The sequence below is a fragment of the Oncorhynchus nerka genome, linkage group LG21, assembly GCF_034236695.1.
Source record: "Oncorhynchus nerka isolate Pitt River linkage group LG21, Oner_Uvic_2.0, whole genome shotgun sequence".
NCBI lineage: Eukaryota > Metazoa > Chordata > Actinopteri > Salmoniformes > Salmonidae > Oncorhynchus > Oncorhynchus nerka.
This window is the reverse complement of record NC_088416.1, coordinates 3,003,224-3,027,624: the sequence shown is the minus strand read 5'-3', so window position 1 is coordinate 3,027,624 and position 24,401 is coordinate 3,003,224. Positions and strand designations below refer to the sequence as shown.

General features: G+C 42.1%; 2 protein-coding genes and 1 long non-coding RNA gene across 4 annotated transcripts in view; all 3 read left to right on the top strand.

The window, feature by feature from the left end:
• Positions 1-1,870: 1,870 nt before the first annotated feature.
• On the top strand, positions 1,871-3,527 carry LOC115103534 (uncharacterized). The gene is made up of 2 exons (XR_003859606.2): positions 1,871-2,231; positions 2,562-3,527. It is a non-coding gene; the product is annotated as an uncharacterized LOC115103534 (long non-coding RNA).
• A 6,222-nt stretch (positions 3,528-9,749) lies between these two features.
• Positions 9,750-21,152, top strand: LOC115103689 (D-aminoacyl-tRNA deacylase 1-like). Of its 2 annotated transcripts, none has more exons than XM_029624556.1 (6): positions 9,750-9,877; positions 11,330-11,420; positions 11,718-11,953; positions 16,255-16,352; positions 19,046-19,243; positions 20,735-21,152. In XM_029624556.1, exons 1-5 carry the CDS (start codon positions 9,835-9,837, stop codon positions 19,202-19,204), a joined length of 627 nt encoding a protein of 208 aa, XP_029480416.1. In that variant the 5' UTR covers positions 9,750-9,834; the 3' UTR covers positions 19,205-19,243; positions 20,735-21,152. The 2 variants fall into 2 exon arrangements, with proteins under 2 accessions (XP_029480416.1, XP_029480415.1); XM_029624555.1 differs by having other exon boundaries at positions 9,752-9,877; positions 19,046-19,213.
• Positions 21,153-23,125: 1,973 nt separating this feature from the next.
• Positions 23,126-24,401, top strand: part of LOC115104398 (sodium/potassium/calcium exchanger 3-like) — a 95,417-nt gene continuing 94,141 nt past the window's right edge. Inside the window, exon 1 of the mRNA XM_065006203.1 lies at positions 23,126-23,738. Within this exon, the coding sequence (XP_064862275.1) occupies positions 23,540-23,738 (199 nt within the window). The 5' untranslated portion in view covers positions 23,126-23,539. The remainder of the gene's footprint in view (positions 23,739-24,401) is intronic.

The window sequence follows — 24,401 nt, the reverse complement described above, 5'->3', positions numbered from 1 at the left end:
GGTGTGATGGTGTGGGGGTGCTTTGCTGGTGACACTGTCTGTGATTTATTTAGAATTCAAGGCACACTTAACCAGCATGGCTACCACAGCATTCTGCAGCGATATGCCATCCCATCTGGTCTGCGCTTAGTGGACTATCATTTGTTTTTCAACAGGACAATAACCTAAAACACACCTCCAGGCTGTGTAAGGGCTATTTGACCAAGAAGGAGAGTGATGGAGTGCTGCATTAAATGACCTGGTCTCTACAATCACCCGACCTCAACCCAATTGAGATGGTTTGGGATGAGTTGGACCGCAGAGTGCAGCCAACAAGTGGGGAAAAAAGCAGCCAACAAGTGCTAAGCATATGTGGGAACTCCTTCAAGACTTTTGGAAAAGCATTCCAGGTGAAGCTGGTTGAGAGAATGCCAAGAGTGTGCAAAGCTGTCATCAAGGCAAAGTTCGGCAACATTTTAAAATCTAAAATAAAAAGTATATTTGGATTTATTTAACACCTTTTTGGTTAATACATGATTCCATATGTGTTATTTCATTATTATACAACGTATAAAATAGTATAAATAAAGAAGAACCCTTGAATGAGTAGGTGTGTCCAAACTTTTGACTGGTACTGTAAGTCTATGCTACTGACCCACAGTTTTGGGACATATTTCTGTGAAAACAAAGAGACTATATCAAATGGGGAAATTACAAGGAATATGCCAGGGGGTTTCGACTTGTGATGTTGAGGCTTGCATGGCATGGTATTTCATTAATGTGATGGAATTCTGAAGGGTATAAATCTCATGAGGTCGACAGAGTACATATGACTCACGTATGACCTGACCCTGTTTATTGCAATTTTTACATTTGAGTAATTTAACAGAGTGGGACCAATTCCGGGACGTGTTAGGGAAGGAGTTTTGGTGGAGCTTTCTCTCTCTCTATGTTTCTTCCAGTAAAAATCATAAAATACTGAATACAATTATTTTTTCAATCAGCGATCACGTAGCTGCTTTTATGAATCTTTATACTTTATACAATAGTGATGCAAAATTGCATGAATATAATAACATATGAATCAGTTGCATCAACAATAAAACACATTCAAAACTCATAATAATAAAATCTATAATTGTGTTAATTTATCATTTTAACTTTCACTAGGCCTATTTATTAAGTGATGAACACTATGTAGAACCCTTCTTGCCTTCCAAAGAATCCTTCTTGCCTTCCAAATAATCATCAAACAACCCTTTCTTCCAAAAACGGTTATTAGTTCTTAGCATTGCAGTTGCAAAGGATTCTGAAAAAATATCCTACAAATTCAGACAGTGGAGAAAACGTATGTTTTCCCTGACTGTGGCACAGGCTTCAATCCAATTGGACATCAAAAGATACACATGAGGTCCCACACAGGGGACAATAGACATCATCTGTGACATATTGTATGTTTGAAGTACACATGAGTACTCACAGGGTAGAGACCATTTAGATGCAATGATTACAGAAGGCTATATACACAATGTATACAAAAGTATGTGGACACCCCTTGAAATGAGTGGCTATTTCAGCCACACCCGTTGAGGACAAGTGTATAAAATTGAGCACAGCCATGCAATCTCTGTAGACAAACACTGGCAGTAGAATGGCCTTACTGAAGAGCTCAGTGACTTTCAACATGGCACCGTCATAGGATGCCACCTTTCAAACAAGTCACTTCATCAAATTTCTGCCCTACTAGAGCTTCCCCGGTCAACTGTAAGTGCTGTTATTGTGAAGGGAAATGTTTAGGAGCAACAACAGCTCAGCCACAAAGTGTGGTAGGCCACATAAGTTCACAACACGGGTTCGCCGAGGGCTGAAGCACCTAGCTCGTAAAAATTGTCTGTCTTCAGTTGCAACACTCACTACCAAGTTCCAAACTCCCTTTGGATTTTAAAAGTATTTTTTTATTTAGTTAAGTTACTGTTTTACATTTTACATTCTTTATTTATGTTATCTATTTATTTATTTTACCCCCGGAAGTTATCGTCCAACTCGTTTTTTCCCGGATTAATCCAACATGGCTGCGTCCTTGTGATTTACGATACATATACAGTCAAGCTCCAAAACAAATGAAAACATGCACATAAAATAAGTAATAAAGTGGAATGTACGGGTGTCTATGCTGTATGCTTTCGGAATATGGACAATGCTCGGCACATACGGATATTATCAGTACATGGGGCGCAATGAAGAAAAGTCCGGTAGGCTACTCGCGTCACAGCAGCAGCTCAGCTAACGTTAGCTAACTAGCTAGCAGTCACAGCCTATCTAGGTAGCTATTTATCTAAATATCAACACCATAGCTACAGATCACATTATATTATGGACTGTTATTGGACAAAACTGCTAATGATTTCTAATGGAAGTGCTTCCAAAGGTTGACAATATTACATGTCCTTGACCTTGTTATTGTTGATAAGCTCAAGGTAGACTTATATCAGCATTCAGCACAAATGTAACGTTACCTTTTATTAAATTACACAATTGCATGTTTAGACAATTCTGTGTTTCTTCATCTTATCATCCTGCAGTCAAAGAGAAGGAGGAACAACCTCCAAATCCTAGAGAATTGACTATCCAGAGTGCACACATGAAATCCACCATCGTCTACAAGGAAAACTGTTCCTTATTCTACAAGGGTCTACAATTTTGTCAGCTCGCTCAGTCGGGACTCTGCATCGGCTGACAGCCAAGACAATACAAAGTAATGGTGAAAAAGTGAAAGCTGTAATGAACTGATGCCATTGCCTGCCTAGGCTACCACATTTGTGATGTGTGTAGCAAAAATACTTAGGAATTAACACTGTAAATTGTATATTGAATATATCTCTGTGTAAAATACACTGGCTGAAATTATTTGTACAATGAATTGAAATACCACAGTATCTCTCTGTTCGAGAACTCCCCTGCTAACCTAGAAACATTCTCTACCTACACTGTACACGGTCTCAATGCAAAGTGTAGACAACATCTGTCTGTTGAACTTCTAGATATGGCAGTGATAACCTGTCCTGTGCATTGCTGCTGTATTACATTCAGTCCAATCAGATTTTTGCAAACATCTGAAGTAGGAGCATAACTTTTATACAACTAGCAGAGTGTCTGACAGCTTGCCTATACATGAATTTCAGCACTTCAAGATAAATCAATAAAACTTCTGTCAAATAAACTTAATTTGTAAATGAAGTGCAACTGCTAATGAAATGTTTGCTGTCGTCTGTGTTGATCACGGTAATGTAATATCCATTTATCTGAGGACACACTACACATTAGCCTGTTATGACCTGTGGATTGTGTCTGGATGATAAAATTGGGGGAGTACCAGTACCACTCACCACTTTTTAATTGGAGGCAACTGTTAGCAGTAAAATATTTGACAGTTGAAAATGTTATGATGTGAAGAGGGAATTCAACAACTCTTGGAGGGTAGTGAAAGTAGATTTTTTTTAAACAATCTCTAATTGAAAGAAAATGACTGGATAAAACATACAACTGGATCAACGTGTCTCTACCTTTAGCTCAGTCAGCTCTTCTCTGTCCATTTCTTAACGATTGATTGGATTGGTTTTACAGAGGGTAAAATGTTGGAGGCTTTAGAAAAATAAATAGAAATGCATTTTCAAAACAGCCATGTATGGATTCAGTGACCAATCGCAATCTTGATACAAAACAAAATGTTGGTTCTCATGTTATTGGTTTTAAATTTCCATTGTGATTGTTCCCATCCCTAAACCATTTTGAAATATATAAAAGCCTTCATCAATTTTTCATCTTACTATAAAACTAACCCGAGCACAAAGCAGTGGCTACACTATGCCGCTACTCAAATGTGATGATAGATCCTTGCAATGCTTTATTATGGTAAAATGTTTTTCACCCCATGCATTCCGGTGTTATTGAGGCTTTCTCTGAACTGATGGCTACTACGGTTGTGGCTAAATGGAGTACAGGGCCTTCTAGTTATCACGTCGGGACAACTAGCATTTTAGCTAACCCTAACCTTGACCTAATTCTCCTTACCTGCTGCATTAGTTATCCTAACTTGCTGCGTTTGTTCTCCTTACCTGCTGCGTGAGTTCTCCTTGCCTGCTGCGTTAGTTCTCCTTACCTGCTATGTTAGTTATCCTTACCTGCTGCGTTAGTTCTCCTTACCTGCTGTGTTAGTTCTCCTTACCTGCTGTGTTAGTTCTCCTTACCTGCTGTGTTAGTTCTCCTTACCTGCTGTGTTAGTTCTCCTTACCTGCTGTGTTAGTTCTCCTTACCTGCTATGTTAGTTATCCTTACCTGCTGCGTTAGTTCTCCTTACCTGCTGCGTTAGTTCTCCTTACCTGCTATGTTAGTTATCCTTACCTGCTGCATTAGTTCTCCTTACCTGCTATGTTAGTTATCCTTACCTGCTGCGTTAGTTCTCCTTACCTGCTATGTTAGTTATCCTTACCTGCTATGTTAGTTAGCCTTACCTGCTGCGTTAGTTCTCCTTACCTGCTGCGTTAGTTCTCCTTACCTATGTTAGTTATCCTTACCTGCTATGTTAGTTATCCTTACCTGCTGCGTTAGTTCTCCTTACCTGCTATGTTAGTTATCCTTACCTGCTGCGTTAGTTCTCCTTACCTGCTATGTTAGTTCTCCTTACCTGCTATGTTAGTTATCCTTACCTGCTGCGTTAGTTCTCCTTACCTGCTGCGTTAGTTCTCCTTACCTGCTATGTTAGTTATCCTTACCTGCTGCGTTAGTTATCCTTACCTGCTATGTTAGTTATCCTTACCTGCTATGTTAGTTATCCTTACCTGCTATGTTAGATCTCCTTACCTGCTGCCTTAGTTCCCCTCACTTGCTGCGTTATTTTTCCTAACCTGCTGCGTTAGTTCTCCTAGTCTGCTGTGTTAGTTATCCTTACCTGCTGCATTAGTTCTCCTTACCTATGTTAGTTATCCTTACCTGCTGTGTTAGTTCTCCTTACCTGCTGTGTTAGTTCTCCTTACCTGCTGCGTTAGTTCTCCTTACCTGCTGCGTTAGTTCTCCTTACCTGCTATGTTAGTTATCCTTACCTGCTGCGTTAGTTCTCCTTACCTGCTATGTTAGTTATCCTTACCTGCTGCGTTAGTTCTCCTTACCTGCTATGTTAGTTATCCTTACCTGCTGCGTGTTAGTTCTCCTTACCTGCTATGTTAGTTATCCTTACCTGCTATGTTAGTTATCCTTACCTGCTGCGTTAGTTCTCCTTACCTATGTTAGTTATCCTTACCTGCTATGTTAGTTATCCTTACCTGCTGCGTTAGTTCTCCTTACCTGCTATGTTAGTTATCCTTACCTGCTGCGTTAGTTCTCCTTACCTGCTATGTTAGTTATCCTTACCTGCTGCGTGTTAGTTCTCCTTACCTGCTATGTTAGTTATCCTTACCTGCTATGTTAGTTATCCTTACCTGCTGCGTTAGTTCTCCTTACCTGCTGCGTTAGTTCTCCTTACCTATGTTAGTTATCCTTACCTGCTATGTTAGTTATCCTTACCTGCTGCGTTAGTTCTCCTTACCTATGTTAGTTATCCTTACCTGCTATGTTAGTTATCCTTACCTGCTGCGTTAGTTCTCCTTACCTATGTTAGTTATCCTTACCTGCTATGTTAGTTATCCTTACCTGCTATGTTAGTTATTCTTACCTGCTATGTTAGTTATCCTTACCTGCTATGTTATTTTTCCTAACCTGCTGCGTTAGTTCTCCTTACCTGCTATGTTAGTTATCCTTACCTGCTATGTTAGTTCTCCTTACCTGCTATGTTAGTTCTCCTTACCTGCTGCATTAGTTCTCCTTACCTATGTTAGTTATCCTTACCTGCTGTGTTAGTTCTCCTTACCTGCTGTGTTAGTTCTCCTTACCTGCTGCGTTAGTTCTCCTTACCTATGTTAGTTCTCCTTACCTGCTGTGTTAGTTCACCTTACCTGCTGCATTAGTTCTCCTTGCCTGTTGCATTAGTTCTCCTTACCTGCTGCGTTAGTTCTCCTTACCTGCTGCGTTAGTTCTCCTTACCTGCTGCGTTAGTTCTCCTTACCTGCTGCGTTAGTTCTCCTTACCTATGTTAGTTATCCTTACCTGCTGCATTAGTTCTCCTTACCTGCTGCATTAGTTCCCCTCACTTGCTGCGTTATTTTCCTAACCCGCTGTGTTAGTTCTCCTTGCCTGCTGCGTTAGTTCTCCTTGCCTGCTGCGTTAGTTCTCCTAGCCTGCTGCGTTAGTTCTCCTAGCCTGCTGCGTTAGTTCCCCTCACTTGCTGTGATAGTTCTCCTTACCTTCTGCATTAGTTCCCCTCACTTGCTGCGTTAGTTCCCCTCACTTGCTGCGTTATTTCTCCTAACCTGCTGCGTTATTTCTCCTAACCTGCTGCGTTAGTTCTCCTAACCTGCTGCGTTAGTTCTCCTAGCCTGCTACGTAAAGTCACTTCTGTCCGTAGCTGAACTCCATCTAGCCACAACCATAGAAGCCATCAGTATCACCACAGCGGTACCTCAGATCCCCCCCAGGTCACCCTGCACTAGCGCTCGCTTTGTGTTCCAGCTCCTCCTGATTTACAAATGAAGCACTGGATAAAGCAGATGCTTCTTGAGCCCTACCACCAAGTAACTACTACTACTATTTTTTAATCCCTAATCAAGGTTAAAGGCTGATTAATAAAGATTGGAGAACACTTTGGGAGGGATCTTTTACCATTCCTCCATACAAAATATTTCCAAATCCTTGATATCCTTGTGTGTGCTTGGTGATATTGTGTTGCTGGAAGATCCATTTGTGGCCAAGTTTCAGCCTCCTGACAGAGGCAACCAGGTTTTTTGTCTAAAATGTCCTGGTACTTGGTAAAGTTCATGATACTGTTGACATTAACAAGTGCCTCTAGACCAGTGGAACCAAAATAACCCCATAACATCCAAGATCCACCACCATATTTTACACTAGTTCTGAGTTACTTTTCTGCATCCGTTTCCATGTTTCAATGCCAACACCACCACTGGTGTGCGTGGCCAAAGAGGTCTATTTTCATGTCATCTGACCATAGCACCGGTTCCAATCCAAGTGCTAACGCTGTTTATCAAACTCCAGGTGGTGCTATAGTCAGATGACATGAAAATAGGCTTAGTGTCATTATCCTCGCAAAAGGAGGGTGCTGGAGTATTGAAAACAAGGGTGCCATTTTGACCTCAATCTTTTATTTTATTACTTGTTCATTTTAAACAAAATAGTTCTCAATTGTATTAGTATCAAATTATTTTTTAAACTTGAGCATACACTATACACTAGCTCAGTATTTGTGTTATTTATTTTATACAGTCTTAATTTATGCCAATAATGTCGGTCCTGACTGTATATCCCTTTCATACACAGACCAAAATCACACTAATTTCTCATACATGCTTTTTTTTGTACCAGCTTTTTTTGTATATCTGAAAGGGGTAAAATAACATGGTAAACTAAAAGCCACCTGAAGACCTGGTCATGATTCCTGTATTTTCACAGACCCTGTAACCAAAATACAGGTATCGGGTCTGGGAGTGGTGCTCTGCTTTTGTTCAGGTAAATTCATGAACACTTCCATTGTTAAAAATTACCTGTCTTAGGTCAGTAGGATCACCACTTTATTTTAATGTCAGAATAATAGTAGAGAGAATTATTTCATTCATCACATTCCCAGTGGGTCAGAAGTTTACATTCACTCAATTACTATTTGGTAATGTTCCCTTTAAATTGTTTAACTTGGGTCAAACGTTTCGGGTAGCCTTCCACAATAAGTTGGGTGAATTTTGTCCCATTCCTCCTGACAGAACTGGTGTAACTGAGTCAGGTTTGTAGGCCTCCTTGCTCGCACACGCTTTTTCAGTTCTGCCCACAAATTTTCAATGGGATTGAGGTCAGGGCTTTGTGATGGCCACTCCAATACCTTAACTTTGTTGTCCTTAAGCCATTTTGCCACAACTTTGGAAGTATGCTTGAGGTCATTGTCCATTTGGAAGACCCATTTGCGACCAAGCTTTTACTTCCTGACTGATGTCTTGAGATGTTGCTTCAATATATCCACCTAATTTTCCTGCCTCATGTTGCCATCTATTTTGTGAATTGCACCAGCCCATCCTGCAGCAAAGCACCCCCACAACATGTTGCTGCCACCCCCGTGCTTCACGGTTGGGAGGGTGTTCTTCAGCTTGCAAGCATCCCCCTTTTTCCTCCAAACATAACAATGGTCATTATTGCCAAAGTTCTATTTTTGTTTCATCAGACCAGAGGAGATTTCTCCAAAAAGTGCGATGTTTGTCCCTATGTGCAGTTGCAAACCGTAGTCTGGCTTTTTTATGGCGGTTTTGGAGCAGCCTTTCAGGTTATGTTGATACAGGACTCGTTTTACTGTGGATATAGATACTTTTGTACCTGTTTCCTCCAGCATATTCACAAGGTCCTTTGCTGTTTTTCTGGAATTTATTTGTACTTTTCGCACCAAAGTACGTTCATGTCTAGGAGTCAGAACGCGTCTCCTTCCTGAGCGGTATGACGGCTGCGTGGTCCCATGGTGTTTATACTTGCGTAAAATTGTTTGTACAGATGAACGTGGTACCTTCAGGCGTTTGGAAATTTCTCCCAAGGTTGAACCAGACTTGTGGAGGTCTACATTTCTTTCTGAGGTCTTGGCTGATTTATTTGGATTTTCCCATGATGTCAAGCAAAGAGGCACTGAGTTTGAAGGTAGGCATTGAAATACATCAAATCGAATCAAATGTATTTATATAGCCCTTCGTACATCAGCTGATATCTCAAAGTGCTGTACAGAAACCCAGCCTAAAACCCCAACCAGAAAGCAATGCAGGTGTAGAAGCACAGTGGCTAGGAAAAACTCCCTGGAAAGGACAAAACCTAGGAAGAAACCTAGAGAGGAACCAGGCTATGTGGGGTGGCCAGTCCTCTTCTGGCTGTGCCGGGTGGAGATTATAACAACATCCACAGATACACCTCCAATTGACTCAAATTATGTCAATTAGCCTATCAGAAGCGTCTAAAGCCATTACATCATTTTCTGGAATTTTCCAAGTTGTTTGAAGGCACAGTCATTTTAGTGTATGTAAACTTCTGACCCACTGGAATTGTGATACAGTGAATTATAAGTGAAATAATCTGTCTGTAAACAATTGTTGTAAAAATTACTTGTGTCATGCACAAGGTAGATGTCCTAACCGACTTGCCAAAACTATAGTTTGTTAACAATAAATGTGTGGAGTGGTTGAAAAACGAGTTTTAATGACTCCAACCTAAGTGTATGTAAACTTCCGACTTCAACTGTATAAAAGGATACATTATACTGTCTGCAAGAAAATAGTAAATAAGGCACTGTTTGAAAGGGGATCAACTTTGCCTTATATATATTTGATTTGTTACTGGTAATATACCACATTTTCTGTCTGAAGTGGGTATTACACTGCCCTCCAGGAGTTGCTGAATGTCCTCTTCATTTTGCTCCAAAACTCATGCACCTTGGTGTGGAGAGCGAGGTAGTGACAGTGCTCCCTTCCCTTTGAAAATGCACATAATGACAGTACCGTAGGTTTTTGGGACAAATGTGCAAAACACCAATTTAACCCCAGCAATCAGTACAGAAGGTATTTTTTAGCACTTTGATGCTGTTTTATACGGTAGCAAAAGTGATCTACTGTACTCCCAACTGCTGCCGCTAGAGGCCTCTGACAACGCAGCAAAGATTCATGGGAAGTATGACGTTTACGTCTGTGCACCGCTTCAATCTGATTCATTCTAGCGAGCGAGATAATCAAAACAATGAAGGCAATCATTCAAAGAGTGACAACAGCGAGCGTGTCAGGTGAGTAACGCGGTCTACTTGTTATTATTTTATTTCTATATCGCTCATAGTGTCAAAGAATGACAGTTCTTCACCGGTAGGCATGTTGCAGGCAGCACAGAAGATTGCTAACGTTAGCTACGGTAGTTTGGTAGCCGCACGGCTATCCAATCAAATGTATTTATAAAACACCTTTTCAGCGGTGTATAGTAACTTACTTAAAGTACTACCTATGTCGTTTTGGAGGTTATCTGTACTTTGCTATTTTTGACAACTTTTACTTTCACTTCTACATTCCTAAAGATGATAATGTACAATTTACTCCATACATCCATACACTCCATACATTTTCCCTGACACAAACATTCAAAACATTTTGACAGAAAATTGGCCCAACTTAAACACTTAGTTGGTGACAGTCGTAGTTGGTGATCAAAATAACATTCCTGGTCATCTCTACTGTACTGCCTCTGACTCCCTACTGTGAACACAAATGTTTTGTAAATTATGTCTGAGTGTTGGAGTGTGCCCATGGCTATCCGTAAATAAAATGAAACAAGATAATTGTGCCGTGTGTTGTGCTTAATATAAGGAATCTGAAATGATTGACTTTCACTTTTGATAGTTAAGTATATTTGAGCAATTCCATTTACTTTTAATACTTAACTATATTTAAAACCACACACTTTTGGACTTTTACTCAAGTAGTATTTTACTGGGAGACTTTGACTTGAATAATTTTCTATTAGAGTATATTTACATTTACTCAAGTATGACAATCGGGTACTTTTTCCACCACTTCCCATTTTACATCAGCAGATGTCACAACGTGCTTCTACAGAAACCCAGCCTAAAACTGGAACCTAGGAAGAAACCTAGAGAGGAACCAGGCTCTGAGAGGTGGCCAGTCCTCTTCTGGCTGTGCCAGATGGAGATTATAAGAGTACATGGCCATTAAGTCTAGATCATTCTTCAAGATGTTCAAACTTTCATAGATGACCAGCAGGGTCAAATAAGAATCACAGTGGTTGTAGAGGGTGCAACAGGTCAGCACCTGTAAATATCAATCACACTTTTTGAGAACCTGACTAAAGTAGCTATATGCCATGCTGAATTGCCCCAATATGTAATGATGTGTGCACTGACATGTCCAACGACTATTCAAAATGCTGGCATTATGGTAATCGCACTAAAAGTGCTTGTTACTAGTTACCACAGCTACAAAATCCCAAACCCTGCCTATTTATACAATTTCTCTGCATCAAATGTGATTTGAAACCTAACATTAACCACGCTGTTAACCTCATTGAATCTCCCAGGTACTGTACTGTACTATAGCAGCCTACTACTACTTGCAAGACTATCAGTGTGTGCTAGATTAACCACACTTTGTGAGGAGGATGTGTCTGACACTGAATAATGAAAAGGACAATTATTTTATTGATTTGATAATTCTGTCCTGTGTTGTCACAGTGGGGGAGGTGCCCATCAGCTCAATAGGCAGAGGACTGTGTGTGTTGCTGGGTATATCCATGGAGGACACACAGAAGGATGTGGACTACATGTGAGTGTGGGTTCATTCAGTCACAAAACATGGTTTTGCACTACGGTACTGTAGCCCTTCTCCTACATAGGCAGGGCATAAGGGCCAGGTCAGGTTCATATCTGTAATAGGAATTTGTAAGACAAGCATTCACATAGAGCTATTCTTTTGTATTAGCCCAATAAGTTTGGAACATCTGCACAAAATACTTGCTCACTCCTATAGCCATCTCCTTTGTGTCCCCAACACATAAATATTCAAATAAATAAATTCTATATTTCAATTCTATGCCCCAACGTTCATTTCTCTGCTCCTCAGGGTTCGTAAGATCCTCAACCTGCGTCTGTTTGACGATGAGAACGGCCGGGCGTGGAGCAAAAGCGTCATGGACAAGGAATATGAAGTCCTGTGTGTCAGTCAGTTCACTTTGCAGTGCATACTAAAGGGTAACAAGCCAGACTTCCATGCTGCCATGCCTGCAGAGCTGTCCCAGCCCTTCTATAATAACATCCTGGAACACCTGAGGAGCACCTACAAGCCAGAGATGATCAAAGGTGGGTGAACACACAGGACTAAATAGAAAACGATATTACCATGGGTGGACATCAATGACTGACACTGCAGGCCAACAGTCTGCTAAATAAGCGCTTGGCCTCTATCAGCTGCTTTAACTCTATTACGAGCTTCTAAACAAGCCTGAGATGATCAAAGGTGGGTAGCCTAGCGGTTAGAGCGTTGGTACAGTAACCGGCAGGTTCCTTGTTCGAAACCCAGAGCTGACAAGGTGTAAGAATCGTCCGTTCTGCCCTTGAGCAAGGCAGTTAACAACTGATCCTCGGGTGCCGATGATCTCTGGTTATGAGGGGATGAGTTAAATGCATTGAGTTATACAACTGACGCGGTGTCAGTTTTCCCTCTAACCTGCGTACAGCTCCCATCAGACTGCCGCGCAGACGAAATAGCCGTCCAGCCAGAGAAGCATGAGTTTGAACTTCACTCACCTTTCTTGAGTTTACCCCTTTAGTTAACACTATCAACATTTCGCTCTACTGTGGGAGTTGTGATCGAATCAATGCAATCTTTAACAATTCCATTTTAACATACTGACATAAAACAAACTATTCAAGACTTGGTATGCAAAACTAACTGTGCAAGATATTTTCTTGTAGGCAGAGCACATTGGAGTAGGATTCTAAAGTATTGACAGGTAAGACTATAGTATTGACAGGCAGGTACTCTACACAGACCTATATGCAAATAACCATTGCAATATATGGATCTGTGTCTCTCACTTTGAGCTGGACCGTATTTAGGCTACAGTATGAGCGGTCGTGAATAGATGCACTTTTGTTCATATTCTTTGCTAGTTAGTGAGTTATTAGCCCAGTTATAGCTCATTTCTAGTCAACAATGGGGGAGTGTTTGCTTCCTACAAGAGCACAAAACGTGTACATTTCTAGACATCTTTGAAAACGTGTCAGGTAAATAGCTTTTTAGGTCTTAGGGTCAGTGTTGTATTTTGAGACAGGCTTGAATAAGTTAAGGTGCCAATAAGCAGAGCATAGCTTAATTTGACTGATTCTCTGTAATGGTATGGGAATAATAATGTATTTTATTTTGAAAAGTGCTTTTTTGCATAAAAAAAAACATTTTCAGTCACCTCCTTGTCTGAATGACAGGTGTATGAACAGGTTCATGTCAAGCCCTGCATGTGTTTTTTTCAAAAGTCTCATGGAATGTAGGTGTACATTGAACGAACATCACACATTGGCTGCTACTGTAGGCTGAATGATAGAACAGCTATTTCCGTGTTCAAATGTTATTGGATGCATTTTTCTCCATTGTTTTTGATGGTAGGTCACTCGGGTAGGCCAACATTATGATCAAATAGCCACAGTATCCTACTTGACCACTCTTACAACTGTAACTTAAAGCAGGTACAACCTCCGTGTTCACAGTAAACGCGCGCCGGAGGTTGCACAGAATTCTCAACCTTCAAGTTTGCGCTCAGCCGTTCCTTAAATTTGCTCAGTGCCCCGGAGAAGTTGAGGGAACATTGCTAGGTATCCCATTTCCTTTCCTCACTATTGAGTTGAACCAAGCTGAGATGTGTGCTGTGCTGACCTGGTTACACTTCCACTTTAGTTGCTGGAACCATGCTGGAAAGGACAATGTGAACAGATAATATCAGAGCCAGCACTATAGGCCGGGTCAGCGCCATGGTGTGAAAAGGGTACAATAACACAGTAGGCTACACAAGCACTAGGCCTATACAGGGTGTACTAAACATTAGGAACACCTCTTTCCATGACATACTGACCAGCTGAATCCTGGTGAAAGCTATGATCCCTTATTGATGTCACTTGTGAAATTCACTTCAATCAGTGTAGATGAATGGAAGGAGACAAGTTAGAGAAGGATTTTTAAGCCTTGAGACAATTGAGACATGGATTGTGCATGTGTGCCATTCAGAGGGTGAATGGGCAAGACAAAGATTTAAGTGTCTTTGAACGGGGTATATTAGTAGGTGCCAGGCGCACTGGTTTGTGTCAATAACTGCAACGCTGCTGGGTTTTCCACACTCACCTGTTTCCTGTGAGTATCAAGAATGGTCCACCACCCAAAGGACATCCAACCAACTTGACACAACTGCATTGGAGTCAACATGGGCCAGCATCCCTGTGGAACGCTTTCGACACCTTATAGAATCCATACCCCGACAAATTGAGGCTGTTCTGAGGGAAAGGGGAGAAGGTGTTCCTAATGTTTGTTATACTCGGTATATATTACAATATCACTATATCTATCCTGGGCTGAGTTGGGCTGGGTGAGCGAGACACTGCAAGATGAGCCATATATATAGTTTTTAAAATAGACTGCTATTGTACAGAATTTCACATCCAGTGACCCAAAAGTGTCGAGGACACTTTGCTGTGTAGGCAGTTTGTGGGCAGAGAGAAATTAACTCTCATAAGACACTCTAGATAGGAAAAGCCTAAACGAAGAGATAATTTTGATACCTAATAGTCACTATTATCTTGGTTATTTAATAGATGGTAAAAGGTTCGGCATTCTGCTAAGTGTGGTTTTAATATTTAATAGCATTGGGTCAATGTTTTGCTCAATCATGGTTATGATGGATTGCAAAAGGTCATTTGTTCAAGCAAAGAGGTGAAGCTAAACTTAACAAAAATCTAAACGCAACCATTTCAAAGATTTTACTGAGTTACAGTTCATATATGGAAATCAGTCAATTAAAATCAATTCATTAGGCCCTAATCTATGGATTTCACATGACTGGGAAAGGGTGCAACCATGGGTGGGCATAGGTCCAGGCCCAGCCAATCAGAATGAGTTTTTCCCCACAAAGGGGTATTAGTACAGACATAGATACTCCTCACCAACCCCCCTCAGATGATCCCACAGGTGAAGAAGCCAGATGTGGAGGTGATATGCAGTTTTGACGCCGGTTGGATGCACTGCCAAATTCTCTAAAATGACGTTGGAGGCAGCTTATGTTAGAGAAATGAACATTCAATTATCTGGCAACAGCTCTGGTGGACATTTCTGCAGTGTGCATGCCAATTGCACGCTACCTCAAAACTTGAGACATCTGTGGCATTGTGTTGTGTGACAATTTTAAAGTGGCCTTTTATTGTCCTCCGCACAAGGTGCACCTGTGTAATGATCATGCAGTTTAATCAGCTTCTTGATATGCCACACCTGTCAGGTGGATGGATTATATTGGCGAAGGAGAAATGCTCCAAGAAATTTGTGAACAAAATTTGAGAGAAATAAGCTTTTTGTTCGCATGGAAAATCTCTGGTATATATTTTATTTCAGCTCATGAAACATGGGACCAACACTTTACATTTTATTTTTGTTCAGTCTAATTGATAGCCTAAGGTCAATATCACAAACACCTGGAGAACTATAGTGAATAGAAGGGTTGCTGTTCACAGCCTGGGGAATTGAGACACAAGCTTAAGGCTTGACCAGGATTAGGGTTGATAAGCCAATGCACTCCTAAGTGAAACAGCCTAGACTACAGGGTCACAAGCAGTAGCCTTTATCCTTAAGGCCACTCAAGACTTGACTCCTGACCTGAAAGGCTCGGAATCAGTTGAACGCCTGCTTTCCTGTTGAAACAGAGGTTACATACATCGGCCTTTAAGGTCATAGTTCACAGTGCAAAGGTTATGGTGGTTCCACACATCTACATAGGGGGTGGGTTTGTCAGGCCACGTTTAGTGGTGAATTGGGTCTATAAGGTCGTTGGGCACAGCATAGAAATAAACAGTGTTACATTTAATCATACGGGTCACAGTGCAAGGGTTATGGCGGTTCCACATTGGGGTGGTTTTCTTTTATCAGGTCGTAGTTGGTGATGGTGTTTGGTGGGGAATTGGTTCAAGCCACCGGGGAGAAGGTGTAGTGGAGGAACTCTGTGTCCCTGCTTGTAGTGGGACGCAAGCTCTCTAATTAGTCTTCTTACTGCCAAGGCCCAATCCCCTGAGTGGGAGAAACAAGATGATTCAGCGCTTTTTAGAACACACCACCCAGCCACCGGTTTCATGGGCAGATGATGTAATAAATCGAAACATACCTGGACCATTTTAAGTATAAACTTCCTGTCTTATTGTGTCTTAACACCCTCTACCCCCATGTCCCTGTTGTACTGAGATGTCACCTGCTTATAAATCATTGATATAGAATAATGTGCACAATAAGCAAACTGCAGTGGCTGTTACTGGATGGAAACGTTGAGTGGTGTCATTTATATGGGCCTATTTAATGTATTAAGGTTAACCTTTACATTTTCCTTTTGTCTTTGTTTTTTTGTTTTTGTTTTTAGACGGGCAGTTTGGGGCCTACATGCAGGTTCACATCCAGAATGACGGACCAGTCACCATCGAACTGGTGTCTCCTTCTGCTCCCATGGACCCCAAACAGGTACAGTTGTTGTTGTTGATGCTGTTGATTTCTGCAAGCATGGAGTTGGCTCATGTTGTATGATGGTGTCCTATTGTGAAGTCTCTTTAGGCTGTGTATTGCTAGACTATATTTGTTCTAAGTAGTTCAGACTTTCTCTCAGCACTCACTGTCTATCCTGCTATCCTCCAGCAGGTGGTGCTGCAGGCCTAACTTCTTGTCATAACAGATGGAGATCGGACCATGATCAACAAGCAAAGCTGCACTATTGCTTTTCTTAGTGCAGTATTAGTCAACCTCTGGTCCATGGACCGGCACCGCTCCCTGAGATGTGGCTTACTGGTTTCTGAGATAGCTGTCAGACATTTAGTTGGTCAGTTTTCTGTTGTAATTTTAGTCCCTGGCTTCAAGGAGGTGAACCATAGATTTGCTGGTCCCTGACACAAAAACCAATCCTGATACCGTATATGTGTACTGATTATCCCATGAATCTATCCTGCTCTGTCCCAGCACCCCTCTGGCCTAGCTGAAAGACCACTGATTGACCAAAACACACTCTGAAAGGTTTGATTTGTCATGTGTCGGAAGTGTGTGTGTGGGGGCGACATAACATATGATTGGCAGGCCAGGGCGAGGTGGGGGTCGCCACCGCATGGGTGCCCCCGCTCTCCCCACAGGGATCGGTTGACTCCTGAGTCACTGTGCACTCTGTTACCATGACGACGGCCTCTGCAGGTGGCGACTCAGGCCATGCTGGCTAAGAAATATATTTGGATGTGGAATAATGATTTATGAGTTCTGATGTGTAGCCTAAGTAGTGACAAGTTCACCCACAATGTTATATTAATAATGGATGTCCTCTCATAGGGCCAGTGTCCTGGTCCTAGATTAAGCTCTGTCCTGGACTATAAAGCATGCTCATTCTAAATTCTCCATTGAACATGCTTTCAGGACTAGGCTTAATCCTGATCCAAGAAACCGGCCCTTAATGTATTACTGGGCATCTGTTTTTGAATGGTAAACTATGTTAAAAGTCATTTCAGGTCATTTTAAGTGTATTTTAGGCAACGTATCCATCTTTAAACATGACAAATGGATAACCGTTGGGTAACACTGCTGATTCCACAGTATCTCCCAGTCCTGTTGTGTAACACAGAGGGATTTGAAGGAGCAAAAGCCTTGATGAATGTGTTACGCCACCACATCGCGCTATGATCCAAACTTATAGCAGAAAGCAGTCAGGTCCACTCCAAACAGCAGCAGCCATGAGGGAGTAGGGACATTCTTCCCTGCTTCTCCTAAACCGTCCGCTTCACATTGTATTTTATTCAAATCAAACTTTTTGTCACATGCGCCAAATACAAGTGTAGACCTTACCGTGAAGAGCTTACAAGCCCTTAACCAACAGTGCAGTTCAAGAAGAGTTAAGAAAATATATACCAAATAAACTAAAGTAAAAAATAATAGAAAGTAACACAAAGAAATAACAATATCGAGGCTATATACAGGGGGTACCGGTATCGAGTCAATGTTTGGGGGTACAGTGAGTCATTTGAAATTGTAGTGTTTTAGTTATTTGTGAATTGTTGAAGACTTCCTGAATGTGATTCCAGTCACTTCTGTGTGTGCATGCGTGGTCTTTGTGTGTGTAAACTTGGCTGACTGCTCGGTCCAATGGATGTAAGCGGCAGTCCTCGGAATTTTAATCCGGTCTGTTTTGGATGTTTGGGATGTTGTTGTTTAGTTAGAGGGGTGTATGCCAAGGCTGAGAGGATCACCAGTCAACTGGGGGAGCAGCTTAAACACACACACACACACACACACACACTTTCCATGAATCGGAAGCTTTATCGGATCCTAGGAGAGGGACAACAGAGCCTAGCAAACAATACCATTAAGTCAAGTTATCCTGTTTCTATTGTTCTGTGAAAGTAATTTTGAATACGAAACAGTGGTCTTAATTACTGAAATGTCATGTGACCTTTTTTATTGGGGGGTCTTCAAAGCAACACAACACCTTGGGTAAGATGGTATCATTGCTTGCTAGCTAGCTAACCCCAATGGAGTTTGTACAGGGATAACTAGATACATGGTGGTTTTTTAAGTCTTATTCCCTTTAAATAATTAAGAGTTTGTGGGATGTTGTGGCTTTAGCATGACATTTAAGGCATAAATATTTCCTGTGGCGCTCATGAAAGTTTTAGCATGTATGTTTACAAACCTTTTCAGGGATAGTTGTGTACCTTTTTTAGTGTAGGGTGGTTGTTTAATGTTCATTGAGCAGAACAGAGATAGCTGCTACAGTAGTTTCCTCAGAGAGGAGTTCAATAGATAAGCCTCGCAGCTAACCGTAGATGGTGAGTGAATGGGAAGATGACTCGGCTCTTTCTGAGTGTGACAGCTTTATACTGTGAAGACAGTTAATGCTACGTCGAAATGGTCATGGCTTCCGGAAATAGCGGCACAGTGAAACAAAGCTCTGGTGTTTATTTCTCTTTCTTCTGCCCTTTTCATCTTCTCTTTTCTTGTTTTTATGTAGCCAAGTATTTGGTACAGTTATACATAGCTAGGTCCCTGGGTTTCTCTTGGGCACGCGACTTGACCAGTAAAAACAGGTCACGTGACCATGAACAACACAGGCCCCTACTAACGCATCAATCCAAGTTTTGTCCTTCTCTTTTTAACCCTTTACTGCCGCCCCCCCCCTCCCCCAGCTTGCTAAACAGGAGAAACAGCAGCAGAGGAAAGAGAAGCCGCGCTCTAAAGGACCCTCGGAGTCGGGCAGGGAGAGGGCCGCCCCGCGCCCCAGAGCCCAGGACCCTAACGCCAGCAGTGGAGCAGACGGAGACGTGTCGTCAGAGAGGGAGACCTAGGGCAGCACGGTGAGCCTGGAGTCCCAACCTGCTGTGCTGGTAGTGCTGTATTACTTATACTAAAAAATGTACAAATAAATAACCAATAAAGTTGTCCTCTGTTTTGGAGAGTTGATGTTAGGTCAAAGTAGTGGTATCTAGTGCTGTATGCATCTGCTACGAAACGCTTGACGTCACTGGTCCTTTATCTCAGCTTCTGGATTTCATCTCTGTGTTTATTGCACACATACAGTACATGGATGAAATAGAACCACTTCAATCCACATTGGTGTATGTTGTACTGCACATGGTCCTTGGTCGCTCCATGTTATTGTTGACATTGTAGTGAAATCCAGAAGGAGGCTGTTTCTTATACAAGTGTTCAGATCTCCGGATTAGAGGGCTTTGCTCTTATTCATCCCTAGCGTTTGTTTGTTTACTAAAAACAGAGAAGTGGAGTCACTGCGTTAGTCCGTCAGCCCGCCCCTGCTTGCTTGCGTGAGCGAGACTGTGGTGTGGTGTGGTTGCGCTTACGCCTTACCGTGTTGGGGTCAAAAATGCAGTGACCCGTGGTGGAGTTGGTGTGGCTTCGGAGCGAACACACCACCACACGACGTCACTACTGGGTGACGTATCCTCTCTTTCATAACCATGCACATATCCACATCATGCATGCGCACACACATTATACACACACACACACACACAATGTATGTAATTTAGAGAGACAACACACACACTCCATGTCCCTCATGGCTCTTCGTACTCAGCCTCCGGCGGTATCCCAGACTATCCCCGGTGGTGAGGACACTACTCCCCTCACTTTATGAGACAAAAAGAGAGAAGGAGACGGGAGAGAGGGGGGCAGGCTGGGTAAATATGCCGCAAGACATCAGCAAGGCCTCCCCGAGATGGTTGCATAAGGCCACTTTGTCTGACAGAGAGCGAAAGCTGAGGGAGGGAGGGGGAGGGGGAAGCGGGAGGGGCGAGAGAGAGAGAGAGAGAGAGATTGAGAGTTGTTTTCATTTTTCACTTTCGGGGGGGAATGCAAAGGCAGCAGTTCTCTGTGTGATAAGCGAGCTCAGACTTGAAGGTAGAGAAATGCTCACTCTCCTCCTCATTGCTTCCTTTCCTCCCGCGTTCTCAGTTCCGTCTCTTCATTTAAAAAAAAAAAAGGGGGGGGGGGACTTTGTCTCCCTGAGGTTTGCTTACTATGACTTAAACATGAGCAGTGTGCACCACTGTGTGTGTGTCTCAGAATGATTAGTCATTTTGTGACAAGTCTTCGGCCTATCTTCCCTCACTTCCTTCCTGCAATGTTCTATTTAAATGAAATGTTCTTGTGGTTCTGTTACTGCAAGAATCCCCCTGCTCTCAATACTACAACGACTGCTCTTTACACGGCCACCACTCCTACTAATGCTACTGTGTCTAATGGTACTATGCCTTAATACTACTAACAGTCTATACAAGTTGCTCTGGATAATGGCACGTGCTAATTGATGTTCTATATATGAATATACTGATAACGATGTGCGTTGCTGCTTATAGATTTACCATATTGATGATGGGAGGAGCCCAGTCGGCCAAAATGGACTTCATCTGCAGAGACTGTGAGACGTGACTCTGGACTGTCCTCCTGGAAGAACGTATGGGCCTCTTCCTCTCCATCTTTCTCTACAACATTGGCTGTCTCTGCCTTGTACCCTCTCTGCCACTGTCTTCCTCTACTCAAAGACATGGAACCTTACACCCAAAACCCAAAGGCACCTATGACAGAGAGGGGTAGTGGCATCACAAGATGGAGATGTCGGACATTCTCTCACCTTACTTTTGTAGTTCTTGTCTTAATAAGGACAACACATTTGATATTTATGAATGTTGTGAACACGATATGCTATACTGCTGTTTAGTGCATTTGAATGTAAATGTGGTCATTTTATAAAAGAAGACATGGTGTGTGGACCTATCCTGTGTTTGTTGTGAGTGTGTACATGCTCTATCCTTGTTCTTGGATGGTCTGAGGGAGGAACACCTACCTTCCCATTGAACACAAATACCTTCAAAACTCCAGTATTTAGTTGACAGAGCATCTATTCCTGGCCTACAGGAACGGCTGTGCCCTCGCAGCGTGACGTTGTGCTGGGATGAGATTTCTCTCCATGTTTATTTCTAGTTGACAACAGAACAGGAGGAAACTGAGAAACAACGTCAGGCTCTGGAGATATCATATGAGGAGAAGACAAGACATGACCCAAATATGTCTGGATCTACTGTGGTTTTTAGGGGGCTCTACGCTCCAGAGAGTAGACAGCCCCGACCTATGTTTCATCACAACAGGGAAAGTGACTGCTGGATTATGGATGTAGATACCAACCAAGACAGTACAGCAGAAGTGATGAAAGCCATTTTGATTTTAGTGGTGCATAGTTGAGACTGTGTGGTTCCGTATGTATATTGGGGTCCCTACTGGCAATGACTCATTGGGGGGGGGGGGGGGGGGTATTCTACAGTTTGTGTGTGAGTTGTTCTGTCTTTGATAGTGTTTCATTGTGGATATCAGTACTGTACTACAAGTGTGCACTTCCGTGTGTGTATCATCTTCCAGGCCTTTGGAGCTGTGTCTGGGCGCGGTGTCAGTTCAGTTGGACATGGGAAAGTGGGTTAAATTCCAGGCATTCTGCTACATCTGAGACTGCTACAGCGTTTGGGATTGTCTGTTTCTTTCTGAGGCTTTATCTTGCCTCTCATGTGTGAGCCAGTCTCTTGCCAAACCCCACTGGCTATGGAAAAACAATTTAACTGGATTTAATTTGTTGCCCCCCCCCCACTTCCCTCCCTCTTCCTCTCCCTCTTTCTTTTCTTTTGTGCACCTCTGAAACTTTGGGAATTCATCTTATTTAGTATACTAAATAACTCCATGCCCGGGTTGAGTGCAGGATTCCTCTCTACAGGTTATAGGCAATCGTCCATTTCAGGTGTGTTTTTTTGCACAAAACCAAATCTGGGTCGCAATGGACAGTTTGGTTGTGTGTGATGTCTGGCTTTTGTTTCTCATGTATTTTCTCATGACAGTACAACGGCATACTTCCTTCTGTGGTCAGGTAGCTTATAAGATACTAGTGTGAGAGGACAAACCTTCTGAGACATAAAGTTCTATCTTGTTGGTGGCATTATTATGCTACTTTTGTTTTTCAATTTCACCACCTCTTTTTACTTTTTTTAATCTTTCATTTTCTGATTTTCTCTCTCTCTCTCTCCCTCCCCAGTCCTTGACTCAAAGGGTTAATGAAACCTAGTTGCTAAGAGCCCTAACCACTTTTTCCACTCTTGCTGGAAACTTTCCAGTGCTATTTATAAGAAAACTCAAACAATCAAAACTCACAATCAAGAGTGGCTGTTTGTCAGAATTAAGATATAATCCTAACATTCTAAATATCCTAGAAACTTTTTTTTTCATTTTTTTTTCATAATTTTATGTGAATAGCCTAATAATTTGTTTGGAGGAAAAGTTGGCTCATTTCATATCATTTACATTATGTGAAGGCTTGGCCTGTTTATTCAAAGCATGCATGTCTAATGATAGTAAATAAAGTCAAGCTAGTTATATTGCCCTCTGTAAAGTAATCACAGTCCATCTTATTTGATGACATAGATAGAAATTCATGTACATTTCATGAGTGGATGCATTCATTGATCTATTATGTAACGTATGCATAAATAGCCTATAGCATACTCAAATATTCTCTAAGGTGGTCTGGGCACAAACAGCTTTTGAAGATGTCTTTATGTAAACTTATGTAATTCAGCTATCATGTATTAATGCCAACATCATGCAAAAAAAACTTTCCAAGGAGAGGGTAGGGATAGGCAGTGTACCGAGCCTCGGAGAAAAAAATCATGTTATACTCTCTCACTGTCTCTAGGCAATTTATACGTCAAACAGCTTGCACATTTGATCTATCTTTCTCTCTCGCGCGCTCTCTCTCTCTCTTCGGACACCGCATCCTACAATAACATCACCATACACATCAGTGAGCAATCCGGCGTTGCGCGCACGAGACGCCACAGTCGCATCTATGGAGCGCTCCTGCCGCCTGTCCTACTATTGCATGAAATGAAAGTGTAATATGACATAGAAGCAAGACGCCCTGGCACTTCAAAAGGAAAACAAACCTTGCAGTCTACACCTCAACACTCGCGACTTTCCAAGGATACCGACTTGAAACTTTTACAAGATACCCCCCCCCCCCCTCCTCCCCCCCGCACATTACACACACACACCGTTCCTCCACTTTGTATCCGTTCGTGTAAAATTCCCTCGGAGCTTTGCTGCTCATTTACTCCGGCGGCTAGATGGACGAGGAAGAAGCCGCAGAAAGGATGCCTCCAGCCGGTGTCCGAACCCGGAATCGCCCGCCGCAAGTGATGCTGAACCAGAAAAAGATCAAAGCGAGACGGAAAAAGCGAAAGGAGTTGGTTTTGATCCAAATATGCTTGTTGGGAGGGATGCTTCTCGTCGTCAAGGGGTTCTCCTACCTAGCAGAAAATTCAGGTGAGGGTAGGCCTATCAATTTACCCCCCTGTTGAGGGATGGAATGCTGAAGTGGGAGTTCCATAATGGCTGTTATGTAGCCCATAGAGTCCATTGTTTTGTTACTATGTTTTGTAACAATACAATGTTACATTGATTTTGCACATCATGCAAATTGTGTTTAAACTGTAGGCTACTTTTGAGTACTCGCTTTGCAGAGTTTTGAACTGGACTGGAGTGTGGTCAGGGGTGTCATGCACCCTTAAAAATCTGAGGGGGCACAAAGTATGTGAGGATGGCTGGTGTGGGTGTGTGGTCAAGAGGGGGGTAGGGCCCTTGTCCTGAAGTTGGAGAATTTAAACATTTTTCAAACAGCTGAAACCGTTTTTTTCCTGCAATGTAGAGCACGGGTTGGAACCACATTTATTTTCCAATGGTTTCGTTCTGAACAGAACCATTCTTTTTTCGTTCCATTCCACTGTTCCAACCAGCAAAATGAAGTTCTGAACCAGTTCGAACCAAAATAAAAGTAACAGTTTATGGCGTTCCTTTCTGTTGTTTTTTTAAACCTCTGAAATATATATATTTTTACATTTAGCTCGACAATAAATGACTTCACCAATCAATGTGCATAGATCAGTTTTCTATGGAGTGGGTAAGCGATTTCATCTGTATAGGAAATTT

What these genes read in the sequence shown, in the direction of transcription:
- LOC115103689 (XM_029624556.1), top strand. Translation starts at nt 9,835, where the DNA reads ATGAAGGCAATCATTCAAAGAGTGACAACAGCGAGCGTGTCAG. An exon ending in GACAACAGCGAGCGTGTCAG is followed by an intron (nt 9,878 to 11,329) that starts GTGAGTAACGCG and finishes GTGTTGTCACAG; the next exon opens with TGGGGGAGGTGCCCATCAGC. An exon ending in CAGAAGGATGTGGACTACAT is followed by an intron (nt 11,421 to 11,717) that starts GTGAGTGTGGGT and finishes TCTGCTCCTCAG; the next exon opens with GGTTCGTAAGATCCTCAACC.